The sequence below is a fragment of the Nyctereutes procyonoides genome, unplaced genomic scaffold (assembly GCF_905146905.1).
Source record: "Nyctereutes procyonoides isolate TBG_1078 unplaced genomic scaffold, NYPRO_anot_genome, whole genome shotgun sequence".
NCBI lineage: Eukaryota > Metazoa > Chordata > Mammalia > Carnivora > Canidae > Nyctereutes > Nyctereutes procyonoides.
The window spans coordinates 68,197,625-68,224,977 of NW_026575126.1; the positions used below are offsets into that span (position 1 = coordinate 68,197,625).

The 27,353-nt window shown below is 44.4% G+C and overlaps 1 protein-coding gene across 1 annotated transcript; it reads left to right on the forward strand.

Annotated features, from left to right (window-relative positions):
- TMEM225B (transmembrane protein 225B) lies at window positions 1-26,734 on the forward strand. The gene is given in 9 exon segments (XM_055339547.1): window positions 1-161; window positions 6,751-6,807; window positions 13,884-14,016; window positions 15,740-15,819; window positions 17,397-17,607; window positions 19,504-19,650; window positions 20,460-20,528; window positions 20,531-20,596; window positions 26,393-26,734. Coding segments are annotated over 6 exon segments (678 nt in total). The 5' UTR covers window positions 1-161; window positions 6,751-6,807; window positions 13,884-14,016; window positions 15,740-15,807; the 3' UTR covers window positions 26,566-26,734.
- The last annotated feature ends 619 nt before the right edge of the window (window positions 26,735-27,353 follow it).

The following is a 27,353-nucleotide window of genomic DNA, read 5'->3' on the forward strand; positions in this document are numbered from 1 at the left end:
GACTGCCCATCGGTCGTGCAGTACTCTGAAGAAATTTTAGAAGAGGTCACGGCCTTGGAGCAGCACCGGGGATTGGACCCAGCCCATGGAGAAGCTGCCTGAGCAGATGTCCTCGGAGTCCCTGTGCCCATCCTCTGTGCAGGAGCCCCGACGGAGCAAGGGTGAGGAGCTGACCTAGCTGGCTTTCTTTGTCTGTTTGTCCTTCCAGCTGCAGCCTCAGATCAGATGGACACGATTGATCTTGAGCTTAGAATTGTCCTGGTAAAAAACTTTTTGAATCTCAAGGCTCTATTACATATAAATAAAGCCTGTGACCAACGTTTCCTCTCTTGACTGTGTGGAGCAGACCTGCTGCAGCAGCATGATACTAGCACTAAGTATTGGAGGATCTGTCATTCCAGCCACCTGCTAACTTGTTTGGCCTTTGGAGAAGCTCAGTAAATGCAGTGTGAATAAGTAAATGAAAGAACTCAGCCAAGTATGTCCCATCTCTCACATACCAGGAAAAGAGCAGGCTCCTCCACTCATCCTACCCAAACTCTCCTTCGTCCTTAGGGAAGATACATTTACATCCAAGGTATAAACTCCAAGCAGGTTTATACCTGGAGTACAGTAGATAAGCCAGCCACCTGCTGATGGAAAGTGAGGTTAAACTATTTTTTTTTTTAGGATTTTATTTTTTCATGACAGAGAGGCAGAGGGAGAAGCAGGCCCCATGCAGGGAGCCTGATGTGGGATTCGATCCCAGGTCTCCAGGATCACACCCCAAGCTGAAGGCGGCGCTAAACTGCTGAGCCACGGGGGCTGCCTGAAAAAGAGAATCTTAAGCAAGTTCCCCACTCAGTGCAGAGCCCAACCTGGGCTTGATCTCATGACCCTGAGATCATGACCTAATCTGAAATCAAGAGTTGGATGCTTAACAGACTGAGTCACACAGGCATCCCTACCTTGGTTAATTTTAGTAACTGATTTTCCCAAGCTAGAAAACTTGGATTCGTCCTCTACTATTCTCCTTCTGTCTATATTCAGTCAGCCACCAATCCTGTTAGTTTTTCTTCAGAAAGGCCAGATTCAATTGCCTATAATTTCCTCAATTTAGGCCCATTCTATTTTTCTTGGATTATTGATACATCCCTATGCTATTGGTCACGTCCCCTACTCTAGGCTGTCCCTCAGACTGTTGCGGGAATGAATTTCCGTGGAAACAAATTTGATCATGTCAGTCTCTGTCTATAAAATAAAGTTCAAAGCCCTGGGCGTGGCATACATGCCTCTTCATATCTGGCTCTACTCTATTTTTCTTTTCTTTTTTTCTTTTTGAGAGAGAGAGAGAGAGAGAGAGAGAGAGAGAGCGAGCGCACTGGGAATGGGGGCAGAGGGATCCCTGGGTGGCGCAGCGGTTTGGCGCCTGCCTTTGGCCCGGGGCGCGATCCTGGAGACCCAGGATCGAATCCCACATCAGGCTCCCGGTGCATGGAGCCTGCTTCTCCCTCTGCCTATGTCTCTGCATCTCTCTCTCTCTCTCTCTGTAACTATCATAAATAAATAAAAAAAAAAAGGGAATGGGGGCAGAGGGAGAGAGAGAATCCCAAGCAGACTACACTTGGTGCAGAGCTCAACATGAGGTTCAGTCTCAGGACTCTGAGGTAATGACCTGAGTGAAATCAAGACTTGAATGCTCAACTGATTGAGCCACCGAGGCACCCCATTTGGCTCTACTCTATTTTTCTACTACATCTCCTGGCTTCCTGCCCACATGGGGCATACATTTCACTCATATAATAGTAAAAAAAAATGGAGGTTTTTTTTTTAGTGTTCCCTTAAACTTAGTGTTCCCTTCTATGTTGCTGAGCCTTAGCAGATGCTGTTGTGTTTGCCTGGAATACTCTTCACCTTGTTAATCTGATTATAGTTCAAGATCCAGCTCAATGTCATTCTTTGAGGCTGCCACCTCCAGGTCACCTAGGTAGGGGTTGTTCTTCCAAATTGTGCTTTGAGGCACTGTTATAATCCCTCTACCAGTACCCTGCACATAGTAGGTGGTATAGACATTTGCTGATTGGTTTAATCAAACAGGAAATGTATTCATTTCCTAGGGCTTTTGTAACGAATTACCATAGCTACATGGCTTAATAGAGCAGAACTGTATTTTCTTGCAGTTTTGGAAGGTAGAAGTCTAAGAGAAGCTACCTCAAGGCTCTTAAGAAGAGTCACTCCTTGTCTGTTCCCAGCTTTTGGTGCTTCCCAGGATCCATGGTGCTCCTTGGCTTATGGCTGCATCAGTTAGTTGTGCCTCTGTTGTACATGACCTTCTTCCCTGTGTGTTTCCATTTCTAAATCTTCCTTTCCTTTCTGTTTTAAAGATACCAGTCATTGGGTTTAGAGCCCACCCTAATCCATTATGATCTCATCTTAACTCTGCAAAGACTCTTCTACCAAATAAGGTCACATTCTGAGGTTCTAGCTGGACATGGATTGGTGGGGGTGGGGCAGGGAAACGACACTACCCAGTACAATAAGACCTGCTCATTTCTTTTGCTCATTAGAAGTGAGTATAGTTGGGATCACACAACTTTGTAGTTAAACTACTTGAAGAACTGATTTTCCCCTTTCCTTTAAATTAGAAGCAGATCGGGCAGCCCAGGTGGCTCAGTGGTTTAGCACTGCCTTCAGCCCAGGGCATGATTCTGGAGCCTCGGGATCCAGTGTTACGTCAGGCTCCCTGCATGGAGCCTGCTTCTCCCTCTGCCTGTGTCTCTGCCTCTCTTTCTGTGTCTTATTAATAAATGAATAAAATCTTTAAAAATAATTAAATAAATTAGAAGATCAGCGAAAAAACTTTAAAAAAAACTTTTGTTTACAGGGATATGTTTGATTTGCTTATTTCAGAGGGTAACTGCTTTCTACTTGGGTTCTCTAGTTGTGTCTCAGAATATCTGTTGAGGCATTCTAGGGGATCCTGCTATTTATCAGAGTTTGGATCCAAGTTTTTGATATTTTTTCGGTAAGTGGCTCTGACCCATGAGAAGATCTACCATATTCTCTGAATTCTATATGAGCCTCAGTCCTGAAGACGTTTTATAAATGGTCTCTTTGGGACTCTTAGCAACTTATAGATTCTTCTCTTGATTGCTGGAAAATAATCAGGAGCATTTTGAAGCGCCTAATGTATGCAGGGTTCTTTATATAGTACTGGGCTTGGAGACAAAGAAATGGAATTTCTTAAAATATGAATTTTTATGAAAGAAATTTTATTTCATAAAATATATCTATATTTTAATCTAGAGATGCTTTCAGTATAAATTGAAGTGAAGACACACACACACACACACACACACACACACACATACAACTAAAAATAATTCTGAGGAGAGGCCCAAAGACAATGTGGTTAAATGCCTTGAAGGATACAGGAAGTGAATGCTTTAGAGATTCAAAGGAGAGCTCACTTCCAGCTGGGATTAGAGGAAGGTTTCATTTCAGGAAGGAGGCTGCCTTTGAGCTGGGTCTGTAAGGTTAAATAGGAGTTTTATAGGGGGAGGAGAAGGACATATGTGGGGTATGCATGGTCAGGAAGCTGTTCACATTGACTGGAGTATAGAGAAGACGTGGTAGAAGAGGAGTCTGTGGGACAGAATGGAATAAAATTATGGGGAAGGAATGCCAGGCCATAAGAGCTTAGCTTTTGCTTAAGTACGTTATGTTAGCTTCTCTCTGCAGATGGCTAGCTGGTGAGCATGGTCTATCAAGGCAGAGAATCTGATTTGTTCCGTGTGGTATGAGAGGTGATTACGGTCTTACTTTAGGATATTACCAGCGATAACAGGAAGGTAGGGACAAAAACCAAGAAGTGTGTTGGAGGTGGAAGCAATAATACTTGTTTACTGAGTGCATGTGGGGGCAGAGAAAGGAGTCCCTGCTCCTTGTCACCCCTTCCCTTTTTATTTTGAAGAATGCTTAAGCTACAGGAGGGTTGCAAGAACTGTGAAACAAATACTAATACACCAGAAGAAGAAGTGGGTTTGAGACATACTGATCTCAAGAGACTGGTGTGAGGGGGCACCCGGGTGGCTCAGCGGTTGAGCATCTGCCTTTGGCTCAGGGCATGATCCCGGGGTCCTGGGATCGAGTCCTGCATCAGGCCCTCCTCAGGGAGCCTGCTTCTCCCTCTGCCTCTCTCTCTCTCTCTCTCTCTCTCTCTCTGTCTCATGAGTAAATAAATTTTTTAAAAAAGAGAGAAAGACTGGTGTGAGAACCATGTAGGAATGTTTTTGTAAATTACTGGAGATGCTGTAGCCTGTGATAAATATTCCCCATTTCAGGAGGTGGGGACACAATCCCTCCAGCTACTCAATCTAGAGAGAAAACTTTGTTCTCTCATATTCATACCCCTCAGTCAATAATCCTATCCACACAGCCATAGACATTTTTTTTCCAGAATCCCAGTACTTCTTACTATTTTCTCTGCCACCATTTTGGTCCAGCGTGCCATTATCCCTCACCTGGATTATTGCAGTAGCCTCCTGGCTGATTGTCCTACCTCTGCCATAGCCTCTCTACTGTAGCCGGCAGCACGATCCTGTTAAAATGTCAGGTCTTCCCTTCCTCTGGTCACAAGCCTCCCATAGCTTCATATCTCACTCAGTAAAAGCACACGTCTTACAGTAGCTTATTGGGTTCTATGTCCTCTAATTCCCTTTTTATATCTCTGACCTCATTTCTTACTACTCTTCTCCTTGCTCATTGTGTTCTAGTCATACTTGCCCCTTTGAACACTCAGGGCCTTTGCACTTGCTGTTTCTTCTTTGTGTAATGCTCTTCACGGAATGTGTAAAATTGCAACCCTTCTGCCCACTCCCTCCCTTTGGCACTGGACTTCTTCTCCCTGGCTTTTGTCTCTATAGCACTTGTTTCATCTAGTAGTATGTAATTTACAAGATTTCTTGTCTTACTATTATGAAAGATCTTAGAGGGCAGAGTTTTTTTTTTTAAAGATTTTATTTATTTATTCATGAGAGAGAGAGAGAGAGAGAGAGAGAGAGAGAGAGAGAGGCAGAGATACAGGCAGAGGGAGAAGCAGGCTCCATGTAGGGAGCCAGACGTTGGACTCCATCCTGGGACTCCAGGATTGGGCCCCGCGGGCCAAAGGCCTTTCTAAACTGCTGAGCCACTCGGGCTGCCCCGAGGGCAGAGTTTTTGCCTGTTTGCCCCCTGATGTATCTTAACACCTAGAACTGTACCTGGCACGTTGTTGGTGCTCAGTAGATAAATGTGAATGAGTCAAATGTCACAGAATTCATAAAGAGGAGGAGAATCACCTTCAGCTTAATGGAGAAGGTGATATTGAACAGGGCCTGAGAGCTTTAGGATTTATATTCTTGAAGATGTTGAGCAGGCTGTCAGATCTCTGGCAGTGGGCCACATAAAAGGCTCATCCTCTAGAACACCTAAGCCTTCACATATTGTGGGAGAGAACAAATAGAATGGTCCAACAGAAAGGAGAAGAGGTTTGGTATAGGGGAGGAGATGGGAGTGAGGCTGGAAAGACAGGAGCCAGCTAAGGGAGATGTAGAAGAAACCCTCATTTTAATATTTGCGTAAACCAACCACAGAAGGCATAACTCCTTTCACGGAATCATCCAAGTCCAAATGGAGGCATGCCCGGCCTATTGGTCTTTCAGTTTTGATGAGCTGAGGAGACTTTGTTACCTTCTCCATATGGTGTTTCACCTTATTAGTGAACCCAGTTTTTTTTTTTTTTTTTTAAGATTCTATTTATTGATTCATGAGGGACAGAGACAGGCAGAGACTTAGGCAGAGGGAGAAGCAGGCTTCCCGTGGGGAGCCCAATGTGGGACTTGATCCCAGGACCCCGGGCTCACACCTTGAGCTGAAGGCAGATGCTCAACCACTGAGCCACCCAGGCATCCTATGAACCCAGTTTTGAAGGGCCTCTATGTTTAGGTGCTCCCAGGCCTTGGGGGACAGATCTGGCAGATTTAGAAGGCTCTAGAGTTGTGTTGTCCAGTAGGGTAGCCTCAGCTACAGTGGGTTAACTAAATTTAAATTAATTAAAATTAAATGCAATTAAAAGTTTAGCTGCTCAGGTGCACTAGCCACATTTCAAGTGCTCAGCAGACAGTGCAGATGTAGAACAGCTGCATAACCACAGAAAGTTCTGTTGGACCATGCACAGAGAGTGACTTAAATTTATAGTACCAGTTCATTATGGTTTCTTGATAAAAAGAATTGGTCTGTTTAGCTAGTGGTTAGATTTGATTGATGCCTTTATCACTTTTTTATTTAAAAAATTTATTTTGAAGATTTTATTTGAGAGAGTGAAGGAGAGAGAGAGAGAGCACAAGCAGGGGGAAAGGGAGAGGGAGACTCCCCACTGAGCAGGGAGCCCGAAGCAGGGCTCTATCTCAGGACCCTGAGATCATCACCTGAGCCAAAGGCAGACACCTAACCAACTGAGCCACCCAGGCACCCCTGACTTTTTTTTTTTTTAAGTACCTAACTTTTTTTTTTTTTAAGATTTTATTTTATTTATTCATAAGAGACACAGGGAGAGAGGCAGAGACACAGGCAGAGGGAGAAGCAGGCTCCATGCAGGGAGCCTGACATGGGAATCGATCCTGGGTCTCCAGGATCAGGCCCTGGGCTCAAGGTGGCGCTAAACCACTATCCCTTCGCTTCCCTTCTTTTCTTTCTTTTCATACCTAACTTAGACCTTGTTTGTGTTTCCAGGTGTTTGCAATTTGTGTGACATGGAAGAGAAACAGTTAAACACATGTGCAAGAAAATGTAAGAACATTAAGCTATTAATACATTCACAGCTGTTAGAATGGCTATTGCCTAAAAGACAGGAAGTAATAAGTGTTGGTGAGGATGTAAATTGGTGAACTACCAATAGAAGGACCATTTGATCCAGCAATTTCACTTCTGTTTATCTGAAGGAAATGAAGGCACTATCTTGAAAAGGTATCTGTGTCCCCATGCTTACTGCAGCAGTACATATGACAGCCAAGATGTGGAAACAGCCCAAGTATCCATAGGTGGATGCGTGGATAAAGCAGATGTGGTGTACATACAATTATATGTGTACATACACAGTGGAATATTGTACAGCTGTAGAAAGAAGGAAATCCTGCCATTTACAACAACATGGGTGGACCTGGAGGGTATTATGCTAAGTGAAATAAATCAAAGACAAATATTGTGTGATCTGACTTAGATGTGGAATTAAAACAAACAAACAAACAAACAAACAAACAAAAGCAACGCAAACACAGAAAACAGACTGATGATTGCCAGATGTGGAGGGTGGGAGTGGAGGAATTGGATGAAGGGGGCCAAAAGGTAGATACTTCCATACACAAGTCCCAGGGATGTAATGTACAACCTGGCAGTGATAGTTGATAATGCTGTATTGCATGTTTGAAAGTTGCTAAGAGGATCTTTTTTTTTTTTTAAGTTTTTTTTTAAATTTATTTACGATAGTCATACAGAGAGAGAGAGAGGCAGAGACACAGGCAGAGGGAGAAGCAGGCTCCATGCACCGGGAGCCTGACGTGGGATTCGATCCCGGGTCTCCAGGATCGCGCCCTGGGCCAAAGGCAGGCGCCAAACCGCTGCGCCACCCAGGGATCCCGCTAAGAGGATCTTAAAAATTCTTCTCACAAGGAAAAACATTTTAAAAACAGTATCTAAACTGAACATACAGAGGATGATGGCATATCTGGAGGTGTAGAACAAGTGTAAATATGGTTCTGTGATAAAATATCACAGGTGATTATTAAATTCCTTTAAAATTTAATAAAAATTACCAAATAAAATCAGGGCTGTTTATGTGTTAGGCTTTCACTGCTAATGGAAATGCTGTATTGGCTATTTCTCAGCACCCTCTCCTTTCAGAAGATCCCTCTTAGCAGAAGGCCTACTTTCTTTAATATCATTGTAAAGCAACCTCTCTAGCTTTAATATTTCAATTAAAGTAAACAGGTGATGTTTTTATGTCATGTCTCCCTTCAATGCTGGGGTGCAGGATTTGTTTTTGTATATTTTCTTAGAGTCTACATTGACTTGGGAATATTTCTCTCTACTTGGTGGTTCATATTTTAAAGAACTTTTCATCCTCCCCCTTCTTCCTTTATCAAATCTTCCCCATTTGCAGTATTTCTAAAGGAGCACATGAGGTCTGAATGTGTCTTATGTTCACTAGTGAGCATGTGAACATCTGTGTGTAGAGAGATATGGGGAAGGTGTTAGTCTCTGCATGAAGGGAGGCTTGCCTGTTACCTCAGGGGACCATTACATGGTTGGAGTGCCATGTGGGCAGAACCTCTAGGGTGAGGCTTTCCTCTTTAATTTATCTGTTCAGTCCCTGCTCCTCCCCACACATAGTTCCCAGCATCTCCCTTCTGAAGTTCTGAGGTGACTCCACTTCCCTCAAATTCTGCCTCCCTTTTCTATTAATCCTGTTATGTCTTCGTATATAAACCTGAATTTTAGTTTCTCACCATTTTCTCCAAATCTCCTCAACTTGTATCCATCTTTTTCCTATATTGCAAGGCCATTTTTCATACTTTTTTGAACCAAATACTTCTGGAATACTCTGATTCCTGTTCCCCACCAGGAGTTTTTCTTGTTACATTTTACCTTTTTTATATTTTCTGTCAGATGGTGAAACCTGGACTGAGGATCAATTAATTATAAAGCAGAAAACTCTTGAAGTAGGGCTACAACTATAAGAAGGAGATGAATGTGAACAAAACAAACATGAGGGGCTTTGTGAATATGGACAAAACTTCTGTAACATCACAAACTCTATCCAATAGCCACAAATTCTTAACTGAAGAGAAATCCCAAATGTGTAATATTTGTGGGAAATTATTCAGGCAGAACTCCTACCTTATTCAGCATGGAAGAATCCATATATAAGAGAAATCTTATGAGTGTCATGAATGTGGAAAAGCTTTTGGCCGTACTTCACACCTAATCTAGCATCAAAGAATACATACTGAAGAAAAACCCTATGAATGTAGTGGGAAAAGCTTCCGGCGCAGCTCACACCTTATCCAGCATCAGATAACTCATACAGGAGAGATGCCTTATATGTGTAATGAATGTAGGAAAGCTTTTGGCCAGAGCTCAACCAGAGAATCCACACGAGGGAGAAACCCTATGTGTGTAGAGAGTGTGGGAAGGCCTTCAGCCAGAGTTCAAATCTGATAGAACACCAGCGAGTTCACACCAAAGAGAGACCATATGAGTGCAATGACTGTGGGAAAACTTAGAGTCATAACTCGCACCTCATTGAATACCAGAGAGTCCACACAGTGGAGATTCCTTATGATTGCAGTGAGTGTGGGAAATCTTTTAGTAGGAGTTCACTACTTATTAAACATGACAGGATTCATACTGGAGAGAGACCCTATGAATGTTGTGAATGTGGGAAGGCCTTCAGCCACAATTCTCACCTTCAGCATCAGAAAACTCCTGGTGGAGAAAAAGCTTCTGAATGCAAAGAATATGGAAAAACCTTCAAGTACAGGTCATAACTTTCCAACCATCTGGGAATCCACACAAGAAAGAAGCTGAATGAAATGAAGGTGGTAAAGCCTTTGGTCAGAGTTCAGCTCTGAGTGAAAGAGCGCTCACATGAGGGAAAAACCCTTTGGATTTCGTGAGACTGGACAGCCTACAGTCCTGGTTTCAACTCTTACTAAGACATGAAAATCTAGATAGTGGACAAATCTCATGGATGTGTTCAATGCACAAGAGCCTTTAGAAGGAGTTTCTGCCTTATTCAGCATTAGCAGATTGACTTTGGAGGAGATTGTGTCAGACAGGAGGATGAAAGGGACATAATGCAGCATGACCAAGGTGATGGCTAAGTGGAGCCTTCAGTTAGTTAGCACCACTGTTTATTTGATGTTGAGGATCTGCATGGGAGATTCTGTGGTTTGCTTTCCAGATCTTCATAGTTGTCCTCTGAAAATGGAATGAGTTGGGTTCCATCCCAGGGAAGAAAGAATTGGGGAATTCTTTTTTTTTTTTTATTGGAGTTAAATTTGCCAACATATAGCATAACACCCAGTGCTCATCCCATCAAGTGCCCCCCTCAGTGTCCGTCACCCAGTCACCCCCACCCCCCCACCCACCTCCCTTTCCACCACCCCTTGTTTGTTTCAAATTGGGGAATTCTTGATTCAGACTCATAGGTCAGGAAAACAGGAGGGTGACCTTCGAATCCAGTTGCTGTCCTTCTATCTCCTCTATTCCATTTGTTGTAACTATTGTTGGAAGGGGCTCTTGGGTCTTCTTGGACCAGCATTCTGCTCCTCCATGTCCTATAGACTATTGAATCTCATTTTGTTTAATATGACATAAGTGCACTTAAACGGGCAAATTTTCTAAGCCAAACAATTTTTCAGTATGACATGTCATGGGCTTTGTTATGTGTCAGCTAGGGTAGGCTGAACTACATTTGCCAGAATTCCTTTTCCTGTATTTTTTGGTTCTTTTGGGCTAGAGGGAGATTCTTTTTTTTTTTTTTTTTTTTTAATTTATGGTAGTCACACAGAGAGAGAGAGAGAGAGGCAGAGACACAGGCAGAGGGAGAAGCAGGCTCCATGCACCGGGAGCCTGACGTGGGATTTGATCCCGGGTCTCCAGGATCGCGCCCTGGGCCAAAGGCAGGCGCCAAACCGCTGCGCCACCCAGGGATCCCTAGAGGGAGATTCTTAATCAGGAGGGCAGAAGAAAAGCAGCAGTTATTTTGTGCCTCACCCATGTTGTTGCTATCTGCTGATTCAGCTCACTAAGGAGACATAGCAGCTGGGCGTGCAGTTGGTCTCTCTTCCTCCTTTGCTTTTGCTGGGCTGTGAGAGTGTGTGTATGTCCTTGTGGTTTTACTTCTCTGATTGAATCCTAGCCATATGCATGCTTACTGTTCTTGTGACAAGTACACATTTGTTTTAAGTTTAGGTAGAGAGAAATGGTTAAGTTCTCGCTGTTTTTTTTTCTTTTTAAAGATTTTATTTATTCATTCATGATAGACACACACAGAGAGAGAGGCAGAGACACAGGCAGAGGGAGGAGCAGGCTCCATGCAGGGAGCCTGATGTGGGACTCAATCCCGGGACTCCAGGATTTCGCCCTGGGTGGAAGGTAGGCGCTTAAACTGCTGACCCACCCAGGCTGCCCAAGTTCTCGCTGTTTAAAGAAAAAAAAAAAAAACTTAAGAATTTTCAAGATTTTCTATGAGAAAAAGCCACAGCTCAAGCTCCTTTATAACAAAAATTCCCTCATAACCTAAGGCAAGCTTAACTATTGTGTAATTATCGAGGAAAAAGTTGAATAGTGAAGCAGTTGAATAGTGGTGATACATAATGGATAAAATTTTTTTAAATAATAAATTTATTTTTTATTGGTGTTCAATTTACCAACATACAGAATAACACCCAATGCTCATCCCGTCAAGTGCCCCCCTCAGTGCCCGTCACCCATTCACTCCCACCCCCCGCCCACCTCCCCTTCCATCACCCCTAGTTCGTTTCCCAGAGTTAGGAGTCTTTATGTTCTGTCTCCCTTTCTGATATTTCCCACACATTTCTTCTCCCTTCCCTTTCACTATTCCCTTTCACTATTATTTATATTCCCCAAATGAATGAGAACATACAATGTTTGTCCTTCTCCAATTGACTTACTTTACTCAGCATAATACCTTCCAGTTCCATAAAAATTTTTAAAAGACTTTATTTTGGGGGTACTGGGTAGCTCAGTGGGTTAAGTGTCTGCCTTTGGCTGAGGTCATGATCTCAGGTTCCTGGGATCGAGTCCTGTGTTGGGCTGGGCTCCTTGCCCAGTGGGGATCTGCTTCTCTTTCTCTCTGCTCATGCTCTCTCTGTCTCTCTCAAAATAAATAATAAAATCTTTTTTAAAAAAAGATTTTTTATTTATAAGAAATTTCTACACCCAATATAGGGTTCAAACTCACGACTCCAAGATCAAGAGTGACAAGCTGGGCAGCCCGGGTGGCTCAGTGGTTTAGCGCCTGCCTTCAGCCCAGGGCATGATCCTGGAGACCTGGGATCGAGTCCCACATCGGGTTCCCTGCATGGAGCCTGCTTCTCTCTCTGCCTGTGTCTCTGCCTCTCTCTCTCTCTCTCTCTCTCTCTGTGTGTGTCTCTCTCTCATGATTAAATAAAATCTTTAAAAAAAAAAAAAAGTGACAAGCTCTACCAACTGAGCCAGCCAGGCACCACCATAAAATTAAAAACAAAAAACAAAAAACCAACAAACTTTTGAGCACTCATTTACTATGAATATTTTAATCATTAAAAGAAATTCTAAAAATACCTGTAATAGGTAGTATATTGTTAGATTAGGTATCTGAGAGAAATATCTCTTTGTAAATGCTTTTTTTTTTTTTAAGTAGCCCCTTTGAGGGGCTCAAACTCACTACCCTGAGATCAAGACCTGAGTTGAGATCAAGATTTGGATGCTTAACCGACTGAACCATCTAGGTGCCCCAACTAAATGCTTATTTTTGGTTACAAAATATCAGATTATTTTTCCTCCATGTAGTCTAGATTAATGATCATCTAAAATATCAGTGAAAATTATACTTACATTGTGGACTTTTTTTTTTTTAAGAGTTTATTCACGACGGACTCAGAGAGAGAGAGAGAGAGAGGGAGGGAAGGGCAGAGACACAGGCAGAGGGAGAAGCAGGCTCCATGCAAGGAGCCTGACGTGGGACTCGATCCCCTGTCTCCAGGATTAGGCCCTGGGCTGAAGGCAGCACTAAACCACTGAGCCACCCGGGCTGCCCATGTAATGAGATTTAAAAGGATTATATGATAGTGCATCTGAAAATGCTGTCATGGCCTGCTGTCATTTCTCCCTTCTGAGAACACCATCCCTCTTCCTTTAAGAAAGATTTTATGTTGCTCCAGATAGGTGATCCAAATTGCTGGCTTCTCAGTGACCCTACCTGCTTGGTCACAGCGGAGCCACAGCTGACTTATCTTCTCTGACCAGAGTGGAAGGAGCAGGTGACCCAAGCAGAGCTTATAGAGCTTCCCTGGGAAATTTTGAACCAAGTAGGGGTGAGAATGGAGTGAGGGAAACATCCTTTTTCTCCAAGGTGGCTAAATATGAGCATGTGACTAGTTAAGCCAGTAGAAGCCCTCTCTGGTGAGTGTTTACAAATTGAGCCCTGAACCTTTATGACAAATAGAATCCTGAACAGTACAGGGGCCTGTCACATGCCTCTCACAGGTGGCAGGGAAATTAGTGGTCCATCCCACCTCATCCCTTCCTGTTGTCTTTGACTATGTTTAGGGCTAGTGGAGAGGTGTGAGGAGGTGCCAGATATGGTACTGGCTTTTTAAAATCTTGGTGTTATCAATGTATTTTTTGGTGAGGGCAGACTTAAAGCAGGGTGGGGGATGAGGGTTGGGGGTGGGGGCTGGTGGCTTATCTAGCTCCAAGTGTGGCCACTTTTGCCACCAGAACCACCCTCTACCAGTCTCCTAAAGCTGAAGCCAGTCCTGCCTCCACACAGTGTCCACTCTTGGAAGAGTCTTTCTGGGGTTTAAAACCAGTGGGGCTGGTGAGAGGTGCTGCCAGCCTTCTTAGGGGAGGAGGGCAGAGAAGGGGAGAGGGATGGAGGGTGAGGGAGGCCCGAAGATGATCAGGCCCACCCACAGGACTGGGGCTTGGGAGGCTGCACAGGTGGGGTCATGGGGGGGGGGGTGAGGGGGAGTGAACAGGCAGGGCCCTGAGGAGGCAATGGGTATTCTTCCAGTCACTTGTCATTGGACGTGCAGAGCCATCCAACAGGAGGAGTTACTATTATTACTGTTTCACAGATGAGAAAACTGACACCCAGGAAGCAGAAGTAACTTACCCAGGGTCATCCTGCTGGTAATGGCAGAGCTGGAATTCGAATTCAGATCCGCTTGGTTCCCAATCGCTCCCACCCCCATCCCATTCCGTGCACGGGTAAGTGAGACCCAGTGAGGAGGCCGGTACCGCGAACTCCGGGGCGGAGGGCTAGGTGAGCTGTGGGCGTGGCCACAGGGTCTGTGGACCCCCTCGTCACCACCTCCAGGGTGTGGGCTCTGCCAGCAGACAGAACTGCGCATCCTTTGCTCAGGCTTCGGGGCCAACGGAAGCTCTGGGTAGCGGGACCAAGGGGCGGGAGAGGGGCCAGGGTCGGGGTCCACTCCGCGGCTTGGGGGACCTCCTAGAGGGAAGCCCTGCCCCGACGGTGCCCAAGGAGTGGGGGAGGCCATGGGGGAAGGAAGGGAGGCTATGGGCGGCATGGAGGAGGGCGGGGTGGCTCCACCGACTAGCGGGCATGGAGAAGGCCCCCAACCCCCCACATCCAGGCCACACAGAAAACTACTGGCTGTTGGGCCCACTGCGGGGGTGGGGGCGGATCGTCAGATCTGGGTGAATTTGGGGGTCTGGAGAATGTCCCTGTGGCTTTGGGGCCAGTGAAGGGCTGAGGAGGTTTGTCAGCAGTAAGGAACCTCTGACTAGCCCTGGTCCAATCTGCAGCCCAAGTTGTCCCGAATCAGTGGCAGGAAAGGGAGTGAGGCTTCCTGCAGCCCTGACCGTGCCCCTCACCATTCTAACCCAGATTATGTCGCCCACCTCTTTCCTCCCTCCTATAGTTCCTATCTGACCCCGGGGCTGCACGGGCTTCGGGCTTCGGGAGGGGACAGGGAACACAGGTTCAGGCTGCTGCAGGGTGGCTCAGGGACTCTCCCAGAGGGAACCTGCATGAGGAAGATTTCCCCCTCCCCCCCCGCCCCCCCCCCACCTCCTCTGTGGCCAGTTCAGGCCACACAGAGCTGAGCTGGCAGCTCTTTTGCTTTCCAGTGTCCTGGGTCCTTTTTAAATAATAGTTAATGCACTCAGCATGATAGTAGCTGACAGTTGTTTTTGTTTGTTTTGAATGCTTTTGGCAAAATAAAAAGTTGGCAATTCTATACCCTTCACCCCTCCTTCACTCTCCTCTTCTCACATGTGCTAATGAGCATACCCAGTAGGACGCATTCACTAGTTCCATGAAATTCCAGATTTGGGGGACGCCCGGGTAACTCAGTGGTTGAGCATCTGCCTTTTACTCAGGGTGTGATCCTGGTGTCCTCGGATCGGATCGAGTCCCACATGAGCCCCACATGAGTCCCACATCGGGGCTCCCTGCGTGGAGACTGCTTCTCCCTTTGCCTCCGTCTCTGTCTCTCTCTTGAATAAATAAATAAATAAATCTCTAAAAAATATATAAATTCCAGATTTGGCAATCTCCAGACTGAGCTGCTAGCCTACGGCCTGAATTGGGTGTGAGGGGCAGCCCTGTGGGATTCTGGTCCTGGTGCCAGTGTTCACTGGCTATGGGATCCTGTTTTCTATTTCAGCAGGACAAAAGAATCTACAGATTCCCTGTTGTATTAACATATCTGTGGTCCTTTGAGTCTGGCCTGGATCAGTGTGTTCCCTAAGTTATATGTCTGTGGAGCACAGTTGTCCAGTCTCCATGCTAAGGGCTGTTGCAAAGGCTGGGAAGGTCCACCTCACTGGAGAGCAGTGAGGCAGGGTGGGTGGGGCAGATGGGAGGTAGCACGTTAAGGTATGCCTGGCCCTGAAGTAACCCAGGCAGGGGAGAGGAAACCATTGTACTCTGTGACGTGTTTTTGTGTCTCTCTCTCTCCTATAGATTCCAAGAGCCTGCAAGTTCCTGTCTTCTTTTCATCCCTGAATTGCTCCCACCGGCCTAAGCTGAGCATGGGGCGTCCGGTAAGTGTGGAGGGAATGATGGAGAGTGGCTGCGTGCAGTGGATGGGGCCAAGCTGAGTTTTACAGGAGAGGTGGGATTTAAATGGTTTCGAGACTCAGAGAGGGCACCCCTGGGGAAGGAAGGCATACATGGAGGCTGGAGGTACTTGGGAGGAGACCTCTGGCCATGAGGCAGGAAGGATGGGGGCTTGGGGACTTCCCGAGAGGAAGGCTGATGAGATAGAGGCATTGTAAGAGGAAGAAGCCAGCTTGAGTTCCAGGCCAGTGTATGGTGACAGGGAAATGGGGGAAGCACAAAGGCCAGTTTTAGACAACTCGAGGTTGTTGGGGACAGGCAGGGGCACAGAACATCTGATGACAATGTCCAGTGTATTCTCTCCCCTCTGGAGCACGAGGGTCAGGATGGAGCCATGACTCCTACCGGAGAGTTTTAGAGCTAGAACTGCTCTCAGGGCCAACCAACTCTGTCATTTTAGAGCAAAGGAAACTGAGGCCTGAAAGTTCAAGTGACTTATCAGTGTGGCCTGGAGGGTGGAGGGAAGATCTAAAGGGGAGCTTTGGAGAGAGAGAAAGTTTATTTTATTTTTTTTTTAAAGATTTTATTTATTTATTCATGATAACCACAGAGAGAGAGAGAGAGAGAGAGAGAGAGGCAGAGACACGGGCAGAGGGAGAAGCAGGCTCCATGCAGGGAGCTGGATGTGGGATTCGATCCCAGGTCTCCAGGATCACGCTCCAGGCCAAAGGCAGGCGCCAAACCGCTGCGCCACCCAGGGATCCCGAGAGAGAAAGTTTAACGTATTCAGGTGGGAAGAATAGAAGCTAGTGAAGGTGAAAGCACTCCAGGATGTTTCCAAACCAGTCTGAGGGCACTCAGAGGACTAGCTATTTACCTGTTTACAAGAGGCGTATTTGGGTGGGAGGTGCAAGAGTGCACCCACAATCTCCCCTCTGCCATTAGGCTGGTCCTTCTATTGTGATCATTGGTTCCCATAGCCTCAAAGACACTCCTTGCCCTGGCTGCAGTGAGGGGGTCTGCATCAGGACCAGAGAGAGGCCCTAATGCCTGGGCATGAGCACAGATGTTTGCACAGGGGTGGGCAGGAGAAAGCAGCCTCAATCTGAAGGCCTTATCTTCTGCACTTCAGATCATGGCCTCAAGATCTGCCCCCCCACCTCCATCATCATCCGGAAATCCCCAAAGCAATTGGCTGTTAGTTTTCTGCAGAGCACGGTGCAGAGGGTCTTTGTAGGTGGGATGATTGTTAACAGAATTGAGCAATGAGAACCTTAGGGTTGGCGGGGGTTTGGGGATGGCCTGGTCCATCTTCATTTTATTGAGGTGGGAATTGGGGCTCAGAGAAGAGACCCTCCTTGCCTAAGAGCACCCAGTGACTTAGTGGCAGAAAATGTTTTATGCATCTTTTAGGTCTGCTTAAGAGGTCTGTAAGTTTGTAAAGTTTATCTAGGCAAATAAATCATCATTTCCCAAGCCTCACATATGTGATAACATTTCTGCAAGCGTCCTCTGCTTTGCTCTGTTCTGCATGAGAAGCCCTTACTTTTCCCTTGAATAGGTGGTGCTGACTTTAGACGACAAGGACATGAAGGGGTTCACATGGGCCATAGCCCCGGCCTTGACCTCCTTGGGCTACCTGCTCATACTGCTGGTCTCCATCTTTCCTTTCTGGGTACGGCTTGTAAACGAGGAGTCCCATGAAGTGTTTTTCAGTGGCCTGTTTGAGAACTGCTTCCATATCAAATGCTGGAAGCCTCGACCCTTATCAGGTAAGGAGAGATGGAGGGTTGGAGGTGGGAACAGGGCAGGGGGGAGATTGTTTAATTTAATTATAAACCCATCAGGGCGTTTTTTGAGTCTCTACTTTCAAGATTAGAGGAAAGTAGGTGACTAGCAAAAGGTTCATAATATCAAGTTGACCCCCAGGGTCAGGAGCAAATGTGTCAGCAACAAAATTTATTTCTGGGGTAGGAGTGGCTCCACCTAGGATGAAGGACTGGGGGTCCTGCCCTACGATGTGAGGCTCCAGCACCACTTGGGGCTGCTGTTAGCTTCCCCACACAGGACCTTTTTGGGTGGGCACAGCTCCTAGCCAGGGAACAGCTTCATTAGTAGAGTACAGGCCAGATTGCAGCCCCCACTTGTCCTCTCTGCCAAACACCTGTCCAACTGTGGGAGGCAGCCCTGTGGATAATGTGCTTAGGCCCAAGTATCACATTTTCAAGGGAATGCACAGAAATGTGAGCTCCATGGACTATGGCTGCACTCAAGGTCATGTTTTACAAGCACTTTGGGAAGGTCGGGAGGATGTCTGTCTTGGAAAAGAGGTGAGCCTCTTTGGGGAAGAACCCTTAAGGGTTCACTCTGGGTAATAGAAGAGGAGAAGCCTCTTTGGGGAAGATGGGCCACAGTGTGTGGGCTCTCTGTTATGGAGTTCCTCAGCCTTCATGCTACTGACACTTTGGCTGGATAATCTTTGTTATGAGGGCTCTCCTGTTTCTTGCAGGTCAGTTAACAGCACCCTTACCCTCTACTACCCAACTGACAATCAAAATTACCCCTTACGTAAATATCCCAAGGCGGTGGAGGAGGGTTGCAAAACTGCCCCCAAGTTGAGAACCATTGGTTTTACCCAATTGTAAATCCTAGAACACTTGGGTCTTCAGCAGTATCTTTGTCTTTTTGTCCCACTCCCAGCTGTCCATGTCTGCATGCCTAGGAGGCCTAAACAAACTTGTTTTAACATGGGCCTGGGTCACACTAGGAGTAGGGGAATGAATCACCTGGTCATCAAGACCCTGGCTCTGCTATTTTGGGTCTGTTTTGCAATTTCTGTTAACTGGGATAATTAAATAAGCACCCTCACCTCCAACCCCCCCGCCCCTGAGTTCAGAACATCTTAACCTCTCAAATTCTGATTTTCCACTGGTAGCTCATTTAGTGTGAAGAGTACTGATGCAATGCTTCATGTTTTCACATGCAACTTTTTTTTTTAAAGATTTATTTATTTATTTATGATAGACATAGAGAGAGAGAGAGAGAGAGAGAGAGAGAGAGAGAGAGAGAGGCAGTGACACAGGCAGAGGGAGAAGCAGGCTGCATGCCAGGAGCCCGACATGGGACTTGATCCCGGGACCCCAGGACTGTGCCCTGGGCCAAAGGCAGGCGCCAAACTGCTGAGCCACCCAGGGATCCCCCACATGCAACTTTTATCATTTATAGTGTTTATTAAAATGACCCTTTGTCCATTGAATTTTTTTCCATACACTTCCTTTTTTTTTTTTAAGCTTTTATTTATTTATTCATGAGACACACAGAGAGAGAGGCAGAGATATAGGCACAGGGAGAAGCAGGCTCCCTGCAGGGACCCCAATGTGGGATTTGATCCCAGGACTCTGGCATCACGACCTGAGCTAAAGGCAGACGCTCAACCACTGAGCCACCCAGGTGCCCCTTTTCATACACTTCTGCGTCACAAACAAAACAAAATGTTGGGATCAGTGCATTCTTGGGGGCAGAGTGTAGGGTTGGAGCCGTGGTCCCATGCCATACTGTAGGACTGAGAGTGGTGAGCTCCGGGGGCCTTCTCTGCGCAGGCTCTGCAGGGCTCTGCCCTTGTCAGGGGTCAGGGTGCCCAACTGCAGCCCAGCCTCCCTCCCCTGCAGTGTACATCATTCTCGGCCGTGTCTTCCTGCTGTCTGCAGTTGTCCTGTCTTTCCTTACTACCTTCATCCTGGTGTCCTTTGCATCTCAGCTGTTTCCAAGGACCCGGAAGCACAATTTGGTGTCGGCCTTCATCAGCTTCCTCACAGGTGTGGAAGAGGCAGGCAGGCCTTGTCCTCAGGCAGGCCTGAGCCTTGGGGAGGGGCTGGCAGGGGGGACCCAAAGGTGGGGAGATGGTTGGTCTCCGTGATGTCAGGAGAGAGGGAATATTTAGGGCTCCTCTCGCCTGCTGCCTTCTCTTAGGCAGCCTGCCACCCAGGATGACAGTCCCTCTCCCTGGGGATACTTGGCACCCTGCACTTCCAGCTAGCACAGCCCTCACTACACTGGCTTGGGGTCATCTGTCTGGGGGTCTTTTTACTGTAATCTTTATCCCAGCAACTGTCATAGAACCTAGCACAGAATGACAATATGGAAGGAAATATATAAGTGAAATATAAGTGTTTTTGGATGAATGGATGGAAGACACCATCTCTGCCCTTTGGAACCTTTTGACTTTAAAAGGCTGGCCAAGGCCCTACCCTGGGAGGCTCCCATCACTTGGAGGAGGTGGAACGCTCACAGTGGGAAAATCAGGTTGAGTTGCACCCAAAGCGTCACACCCAGGGGGGCTCATCTGTAGTCAGCCAATGGCATGGGCACATAGGGTACCCGGGAAGGGATTTCTGGTTCCGGGGCCCGTGGGAGGTGAGGCACGTGGGCTTTGAAATGAGTTGGGAAGGAGGGCAAGACAGGCATGTGGGGTAGAGATTATTGGCTCTGAGAGGGCACAAGTGTGGGCTGGAGAAAAGAGTCTCCACACAGGAGCCACACGGGCTGCAGGCCATGTGACTCTGATTAAGAGCAAAGGTGGGAACCATGGGAGGAGAGCCAAGAGTGCCTCCCTGTGACCCTGCAGGGGTCTGTGCCTTCCTGGCCTTGTTGCTGCATGCCCTGGAGATCCAGAATCTGAGGATGAAGCCCAACCCCCCCAGTTCTCCGTACAGTGGCCTTACTACGTCCTTGGCTTTGCCATTCTTCTGTTTATAGTGGCTGGTGAGTGTCCTGGGGCTGCTGCCCTTCTCCCTGCCTACTGTCTGAATGCAGGAGCTGTGGACACTCTAGAGTGGTGCTGTCCTAAACTGTAGTCACTAGCTACTTGTGGCTATTTAATTAATTAAAATGAAATAAATAAAGATTGAGTTCCTCATTCATGCTAGCCACATTTCAGGTGTTCAGTAAGCACATTCTTATGTGTCTAGTAGCTGCCATATTGAATGGTGTAGATGTAGAAATTTTCATCATTGCAGAAAGTTCTACTCAACAGCACTGCTCTAGAGCCTCAGCCCTACTCCCATCCTCATCCTCCCTGACTTTTAGAACCAACCTCCAGATTTCATATTCTATCTTACTTTGCCCTGACTCCTACAGATTTCTATGCCTATCTCTATCTCTATATTGGAATCTATGATCTTATTCACCTCACCTTCACCTGTCTTTATATACCATCACCATCTAAGCACTGAATCCTATCTAATTTTGTTCTTTTAAAAAAATTTTTGTTTAAAGATTTTATTTATTTATTCATGAGAGACACAGAAAGAGAGTCAGAGATGTAGGCAGAGGGAGAAGCAGGCTCCATGCAGGGAACCTGATGTGGGACTCCAGCCCGGAACCCCAGGATCACACCTTAGCCAAAGGCAGACACTCAACCACTGAGCCACCCAGGCATCCCTCTAATTTTGTTCTTTTTCCCTACTCTTCTTCCTGCTATATTAACCTCACCCATGCATGACATAATCTATTTTAACTTGACTTTAATATACATTGAATATATGCAAATATTTATAATATATAAGAGATAGGTAATTAAGAATAAACTGTATGCCCATTTCCACCTTCTAGTTTAAGAACTAGCCGTATTTTCGTGGAATCCATTATTTGTAAGTTACATTCTTATTTATGTATCACCGAGGAAGAAAAAGGATGCCTAGAATAATTACTAAGGTCCTATAGCTTGTAAGGCACATCCTCATTTCAGAAATGTGAAAAAAATGGGCTTGCCAACATTGATGAAATATGGTAGAATATTAAGTATCTTTGAAGTCTTCCCTCCCTCAACCATGTGGTTCTTCCTGACCCCATCCTCTCTCTCCCTGCAGGAACCAATTATTCTGGTGTTTATGATAATCACATTTGCTACACAAATATTTATCCTTAAATGATATATTGCTTAGTCTCACATGTTTTAAACCTTAGTATAATAGTACTGTGTTTGTTCTTCTGGAACTTACTTGATCGACATTATAACCCCTATGTTGATAACAAGGAACTCTAAGTTTCATTCATTTTTACCATCTTAAGTATTTAATTGTATAACTAAGCTTGTCTTTAGGAGCATGGTATTTCCAGAGTTTTTTTTTTTTTAAGATTTTTTTTTTTTTTTAAATTCATGAGAGACACAAAGAGAGAGGCAGAGACACAGGCAGAGGGAGAAGCAGGCTCCCTGTGGGGAGCTAGATGTGGGACTCGATCCTGGGACTCTAGGACCATGCCTTGGGCCGAAGACAGATGCCCAACCACTGAGCCACCCAGGCATCCCTCAAAATGTTTTCTTTTTTAACTTTGTCTTGTGATGCATCCGTAGTTATGTGCTTCTTTTTTCATACTTAATTTTCATTTTTCATTGCCAGTTTTGACAGGTTTGCCATATTTTTAGTCTTTCCAAAGAACCAGCTTTTAGCCTTCTTGAACCTTCATATTTTATGTTTGTTTTCTATTTAATTAATTTTTGCTTCTTATTTTGCACTACTGCGTTTATTCTGCCTTTTTGTTTTGTTTTGTTTTGCATTTATTCTGCTATTCCTTTTCCAGCTTCTTTTTTTTTTATTTTTATTTTTCTTTTTCCAGCTTCTTAAGTCAGGATCTAAACCCATTGCTTACTTCTTCTTTTCTAAGTAGGCAATTAAAGCTTAGTTCCCCTGTAAGAATTGCTTTATTTGTATGTCCTATTTTCATAGGTAGTATTTTATGTTAGTGTTCTTTTCAAGTATTTTCTCGTTCCTTTTGTGATTTTTTGGATCCATTAATATTTTAAAGTATACTTTTAAAATTCCAAGATAATTTTTATTGTATCTTTGTGTTAATGATTTTAACTTAATTTTGATGGAATGAGAGATCATGGTCTATATAATCCTTATGTGTTCAGATTTATTAAGAACGTGTTTTATAGACTAGTTTGAGGTCCATTTTCATGTTTTATGTTGAACGCAATTTTTAATTTATAAACATTAGATCAGGCTTATTAATTATATTATTTAAATCTTGATTTAGAATTGTTCTATTTTGGGGCACCTGGGTGGCTCAGTGGTTGAGCGTTTGCCTTTGGGTCAGGTCATGATCCTGGGTCTGGGATCAAGTCCTGCATCAGGCTTCTTGTGGGGAGCCTGCTTCTCCCTCTGCCTATATGTCTCTGCTTCTTACTCTGTATCTCTTATGAATAAAAAAAAAAAAAAAAAAAAGAATAGTTCTATTTTACTGGTGGATTAAACTTTTATTAATCATTATGCTGTGACCCTTTTAATTTCTAGTAATCCCTTTTGTTCTGTTTTATCTGATACTATTCTAGCTACTTCTACATTCCTTAGGTTAGTATATGCCTGTTATATATCTTTCTAATTTTTTGTTTATATTTAATCACACAGCTTATGATTATATCTTTTTCATCTAGTCTTATAATCTTTGTCTTTTCACAGGAGCATTTATTATTGATTTACTTATTGTGACTACTGATATATTTGTATTTTTTCCTACCACCTTACTTTGGGTTTTCAGTTTTTTTCTGCTTCCCACCCCCCACCTGTCTTGCCTTGCTTTGAATCGACTGACTTTTATTGATACAATTCTCATTATATTTCTCTCTTTAGAAGTTACACAGTCTATTTATATTCTTATGGTAGTTACTCTTTACATTTTTATGTGCTTAGTAAATGAAGTTGAAAGTTCATTGACATATTTGTTCTTTTTATAAATAATACAACGTAATGCCTTCCCAATTTATATGCTATTTTGCATGTTTTAGTTTCTTTTGTTTTCTTTTTAATTCTGTATATTTGACATTATTATTTTATGCATTTAATATTTGTTGATTTAAATTTAGCCACATATTTACCAGTTTAGGGGCTCATCAAACCTTCTCAGACCTTCTGTCCTTCTGCCTGAAATACATCCTTTATAATGGATTTTAGTGAAGGTCAGTTAGAGATATACCCTCTCATATTTTGTTTGTATGAAATAATCTTTGTTTCATTTTTTTAATTAAAATTAGTTTTGAACTTATATATTTTTTCAAACTTATATTTTTAAGTTGACACTATTCTGACAGCATTCAAAATATTCTATTATCATTATTTTACTACTTCCATTGTTATTGCTGACTGTAAAAATGTCATTTTTTTTGAAGCAATCTTCTTTTTCTCTCTCAGACTTTCTTTGATACTTTGTAGGATGTGGATATTTGTATTATGATTTGTGTTGTGAATGGAGTCTGGAGAGTGATGTCTTTCAGAATTTTTTTTTAATATTTTATTATTTATTCATGAGAGACACAGAGAGAGAGAGAGGCAGAGACACAGGCGGAGGGAGAAGCAGACTGCACGCAAGGAGCCTGGGACTTGATCCCGGGTCTCCAGGATCAGGCCCTGGACCGAAGGCGGCACTAAACCGCTGAGCCACCCGGACTGTCCCATGTCTTTCAGAATTTATACACCATTTGTATCTCTTTTTTTATCTCTATGTTCTTTCCTTCTGTTTTCTTTCCTTCGTGGAACTCCAGGAGGACATCTGCTAGACTTTGTCACTCTACCCTATGTATTTCTCTCTCTCTCTTTTCATGCTTTACATCTGTTTGTCTTTCTGGGCTGCATTCTGAATAACTTATATAGATGTATCTTCAACTTCATCTATTCACTTTAGAGCAGTGTCTGGTCAACTGCTTAACCTATCCATTAAGTTTTTATTTCAGTCAGTCTGTTTTTATAACTGAAAATTATATTTTCCCTTAATTCATGTTATTGTTATATTCTTTTTCCTGACTTATATTTTTAATCTAGTCTCTAAATCTATTTTTAATTGTACATGTTAGACATACTTTGCATTCTGTGTCATATAAGTTAAACAACTGAATGATACGCAGTTCTGAGTCCATTGGCTGCTTGTTTTGCAGGCTCTTATTTGTGGTGTCTTCTTTCTTAGTATGTTTGTGAATTCAGTTTCCTTGGAATTTTTTTTCAAGTAGAAATTCTTTGAAGCCTGTATTTAACATGTTTTTTTTAAATAATTTATTTGAGAGAGAGAGATTGAATGAGCAAGTGGCAGTTATGGGCAGAGGGAGAAGGAGAAGCAGGCTTTCTGCCAAGCGGGACCCAGGACCCTGAGATCATGACCTGAGTTGAAGGCAGATGTTTAACTGACTGAGTCACCCAGGCACCCTAAAGTATTTTTTATTTTTAAATATTTTATTTATTTATTCACGAGAATCACAGAGAGAGAGAGAGAGAGACAGACAGACAGGCAGAGGGAGAAGCAGGCTCCATGCAGGGAGTCTGACCCAGGACTCAATCCCTGGTCTCCAGGATCACCCTAGGCTGAAGGCGGTGCTAAACCGCTGAGCCACCTGGGCTTGCCCTAAAGTATTTTTTCAAAAAGAGATTTGCATTTGCTTCTGCTTGAGTGTTTGGGTGCACAACTAGCCTAAGATCACACTTGATATTGTGAATTTAGTTGCAGATATATGTAACAGCTGGCCTCTGTTTATGAATTCTCAGTTAATACAGGTAACTTTGAAGTTCTAGCTTCATATGGCAGACCCTTATAAGATTCCTCATTCTGAGCAGGCCCTAGGCTTTTCCTTTTCTTTTCTTTTTTTTAAATTTTATTTATTTATGATAGTCACAGAGAGAGAGAGAGAGAGGCAGAGACACAGGCAGAGGGAGAAGCAGGCTCCATGCACCGGGAGCCCGACGTGGGATTCGATCCCGGGTCTCCAGGATCGCGCCCTGGGCCAAAGGCAGGCGCTAAAACCGCTGCGCCACCCAGGGATCCCTCCTTTTATTTTCTATGTACCGGATGGCCTACAGAATGGAAACTCAGGGTCACCTGGGTTGAGTGTATGTCTCCAAGGTGCAGGCCCCTTGTGTGCTTGCTTAAACTCTGAGTTTCTGTTTTCACTAGGGTTTTGTTTCTAAGAATGCCTTACCCTGATGCCAGTTTGATGATGTATTTACAAAAAAGTTTTGAAGAAATATTTTATATAGGATTTTTATTGTATTTAATGGGAAAGTATTTAGTCTGCTATAATGCTGAAAATAGCAGTTATCCTTTATCTCAGTCTTAACCTTAATACAGCATTTATTATTCACTCAAGATATCTCCATTTGTTTAATGACATCAATTCTCTTTTTCCTTTCTTTTACTTTACTGAGGATCTTGAGTTGGGCATTAAGAGGTCTTGGTTTTCCTCTCTCTCTCTCTCTCTCCTTTTTTTTTTTTTTTTTGGTTTTCCTCTCTTAAACCTTGTTTTCTTAACCTATTAATAATTGGACAGTTGTTAAGATGTCTTCCAACACTGGCTATGGTTCTGTGAGCTTATCCATCTATTGGTATGCCTTGTCTTGTGATGCACTCTTGTTTGCTGTCTGTCTCTGTAATACTTTGCATTGGGTGGGGGAGAATGAGGGAAGGTGGGTGCAGGGTGGGGGTGGGGGTCACATTAGAGAAGGGAATTCCTGACCTCCAGTAGGGTGCAGAGCTCTACACTCTCTAACCTGACCCAAACTTTTCGCTGTCACCCAGGTGCCATCTGCCTCTTTCAAGAAACAGCCTGCCTTGGCTGCCATTTGTTGCCCAACTCCCAGAGTATGGAGGAGACCCAAGGGGTCCCACACCTGGAGAATCTGGAGAGTTTGGGAGGAGAACTGAGCTCAATACAAAAGGAGACACTGCTGAAGGAAGAAACAATTATCTAGTCCAGGAGAGCATCCTCCACCTGTCATCTGCTGTGTGAATGGATTTGTGGAGGCCCGAGTGGCAGCCAATCTCTGTGGCTTCTGTTGAACTTCCTGAGTGTCACTTCCCCACACTCACAGTGATTCTGTCTGGCTTGTATTTGCAATTTGGTAAAAGTTTTTTGAATTATTCTGTTTCCTGAGTGGGTGTTTTTTTGTTTTTTGCAGGTGTTTTTAATAAAAGAAAGACTACTGTCTGTTAATCCAAATCTTAAAAAAAAAAAAAAAAACAGCCTGGAGGAAAAGAGGGGAGGAAGGAATATTATCAAATGATCAAGTGAAGTCAGCTTTTGTAAAACAAAAACAGAATATGACCCCAACAGAGGGTGTTTGAGTTAGTGACATTAAAAAGAAAAAGTGATGTCCCCAGACAAAGGTGTGACCAGTTCAGGAAAATTGAGTATGTGTTGGAGGGAAGAGTTGGGAGTGGTTAAAAGTGAATGCTTCTCAAGATTGAGCTCCCAGGTCTGCAGATCTGAGGTTAATGGGTCTGTGCCACCTGGGACGGAGGACGGGAGCAGAGGCAAGTTAGCCAACCAACAAACAGGTGTTCCAACCTCTCACTAGAGCCAGGGCATCTCTAATGTGCCCTCCCTTCACTGTCCTGATAGTGCTTTCAGACTGGGGATCTCTCAACCCCTCAGCTAGGATGGGTGTGGCTAGAAATATGAATGCTTCTGGGCAGTTGTGGGGGGTAGCTAGAACAGTGATCCAAGCCCTCTGCTGGCTTCATATCCACTCTTCATCCA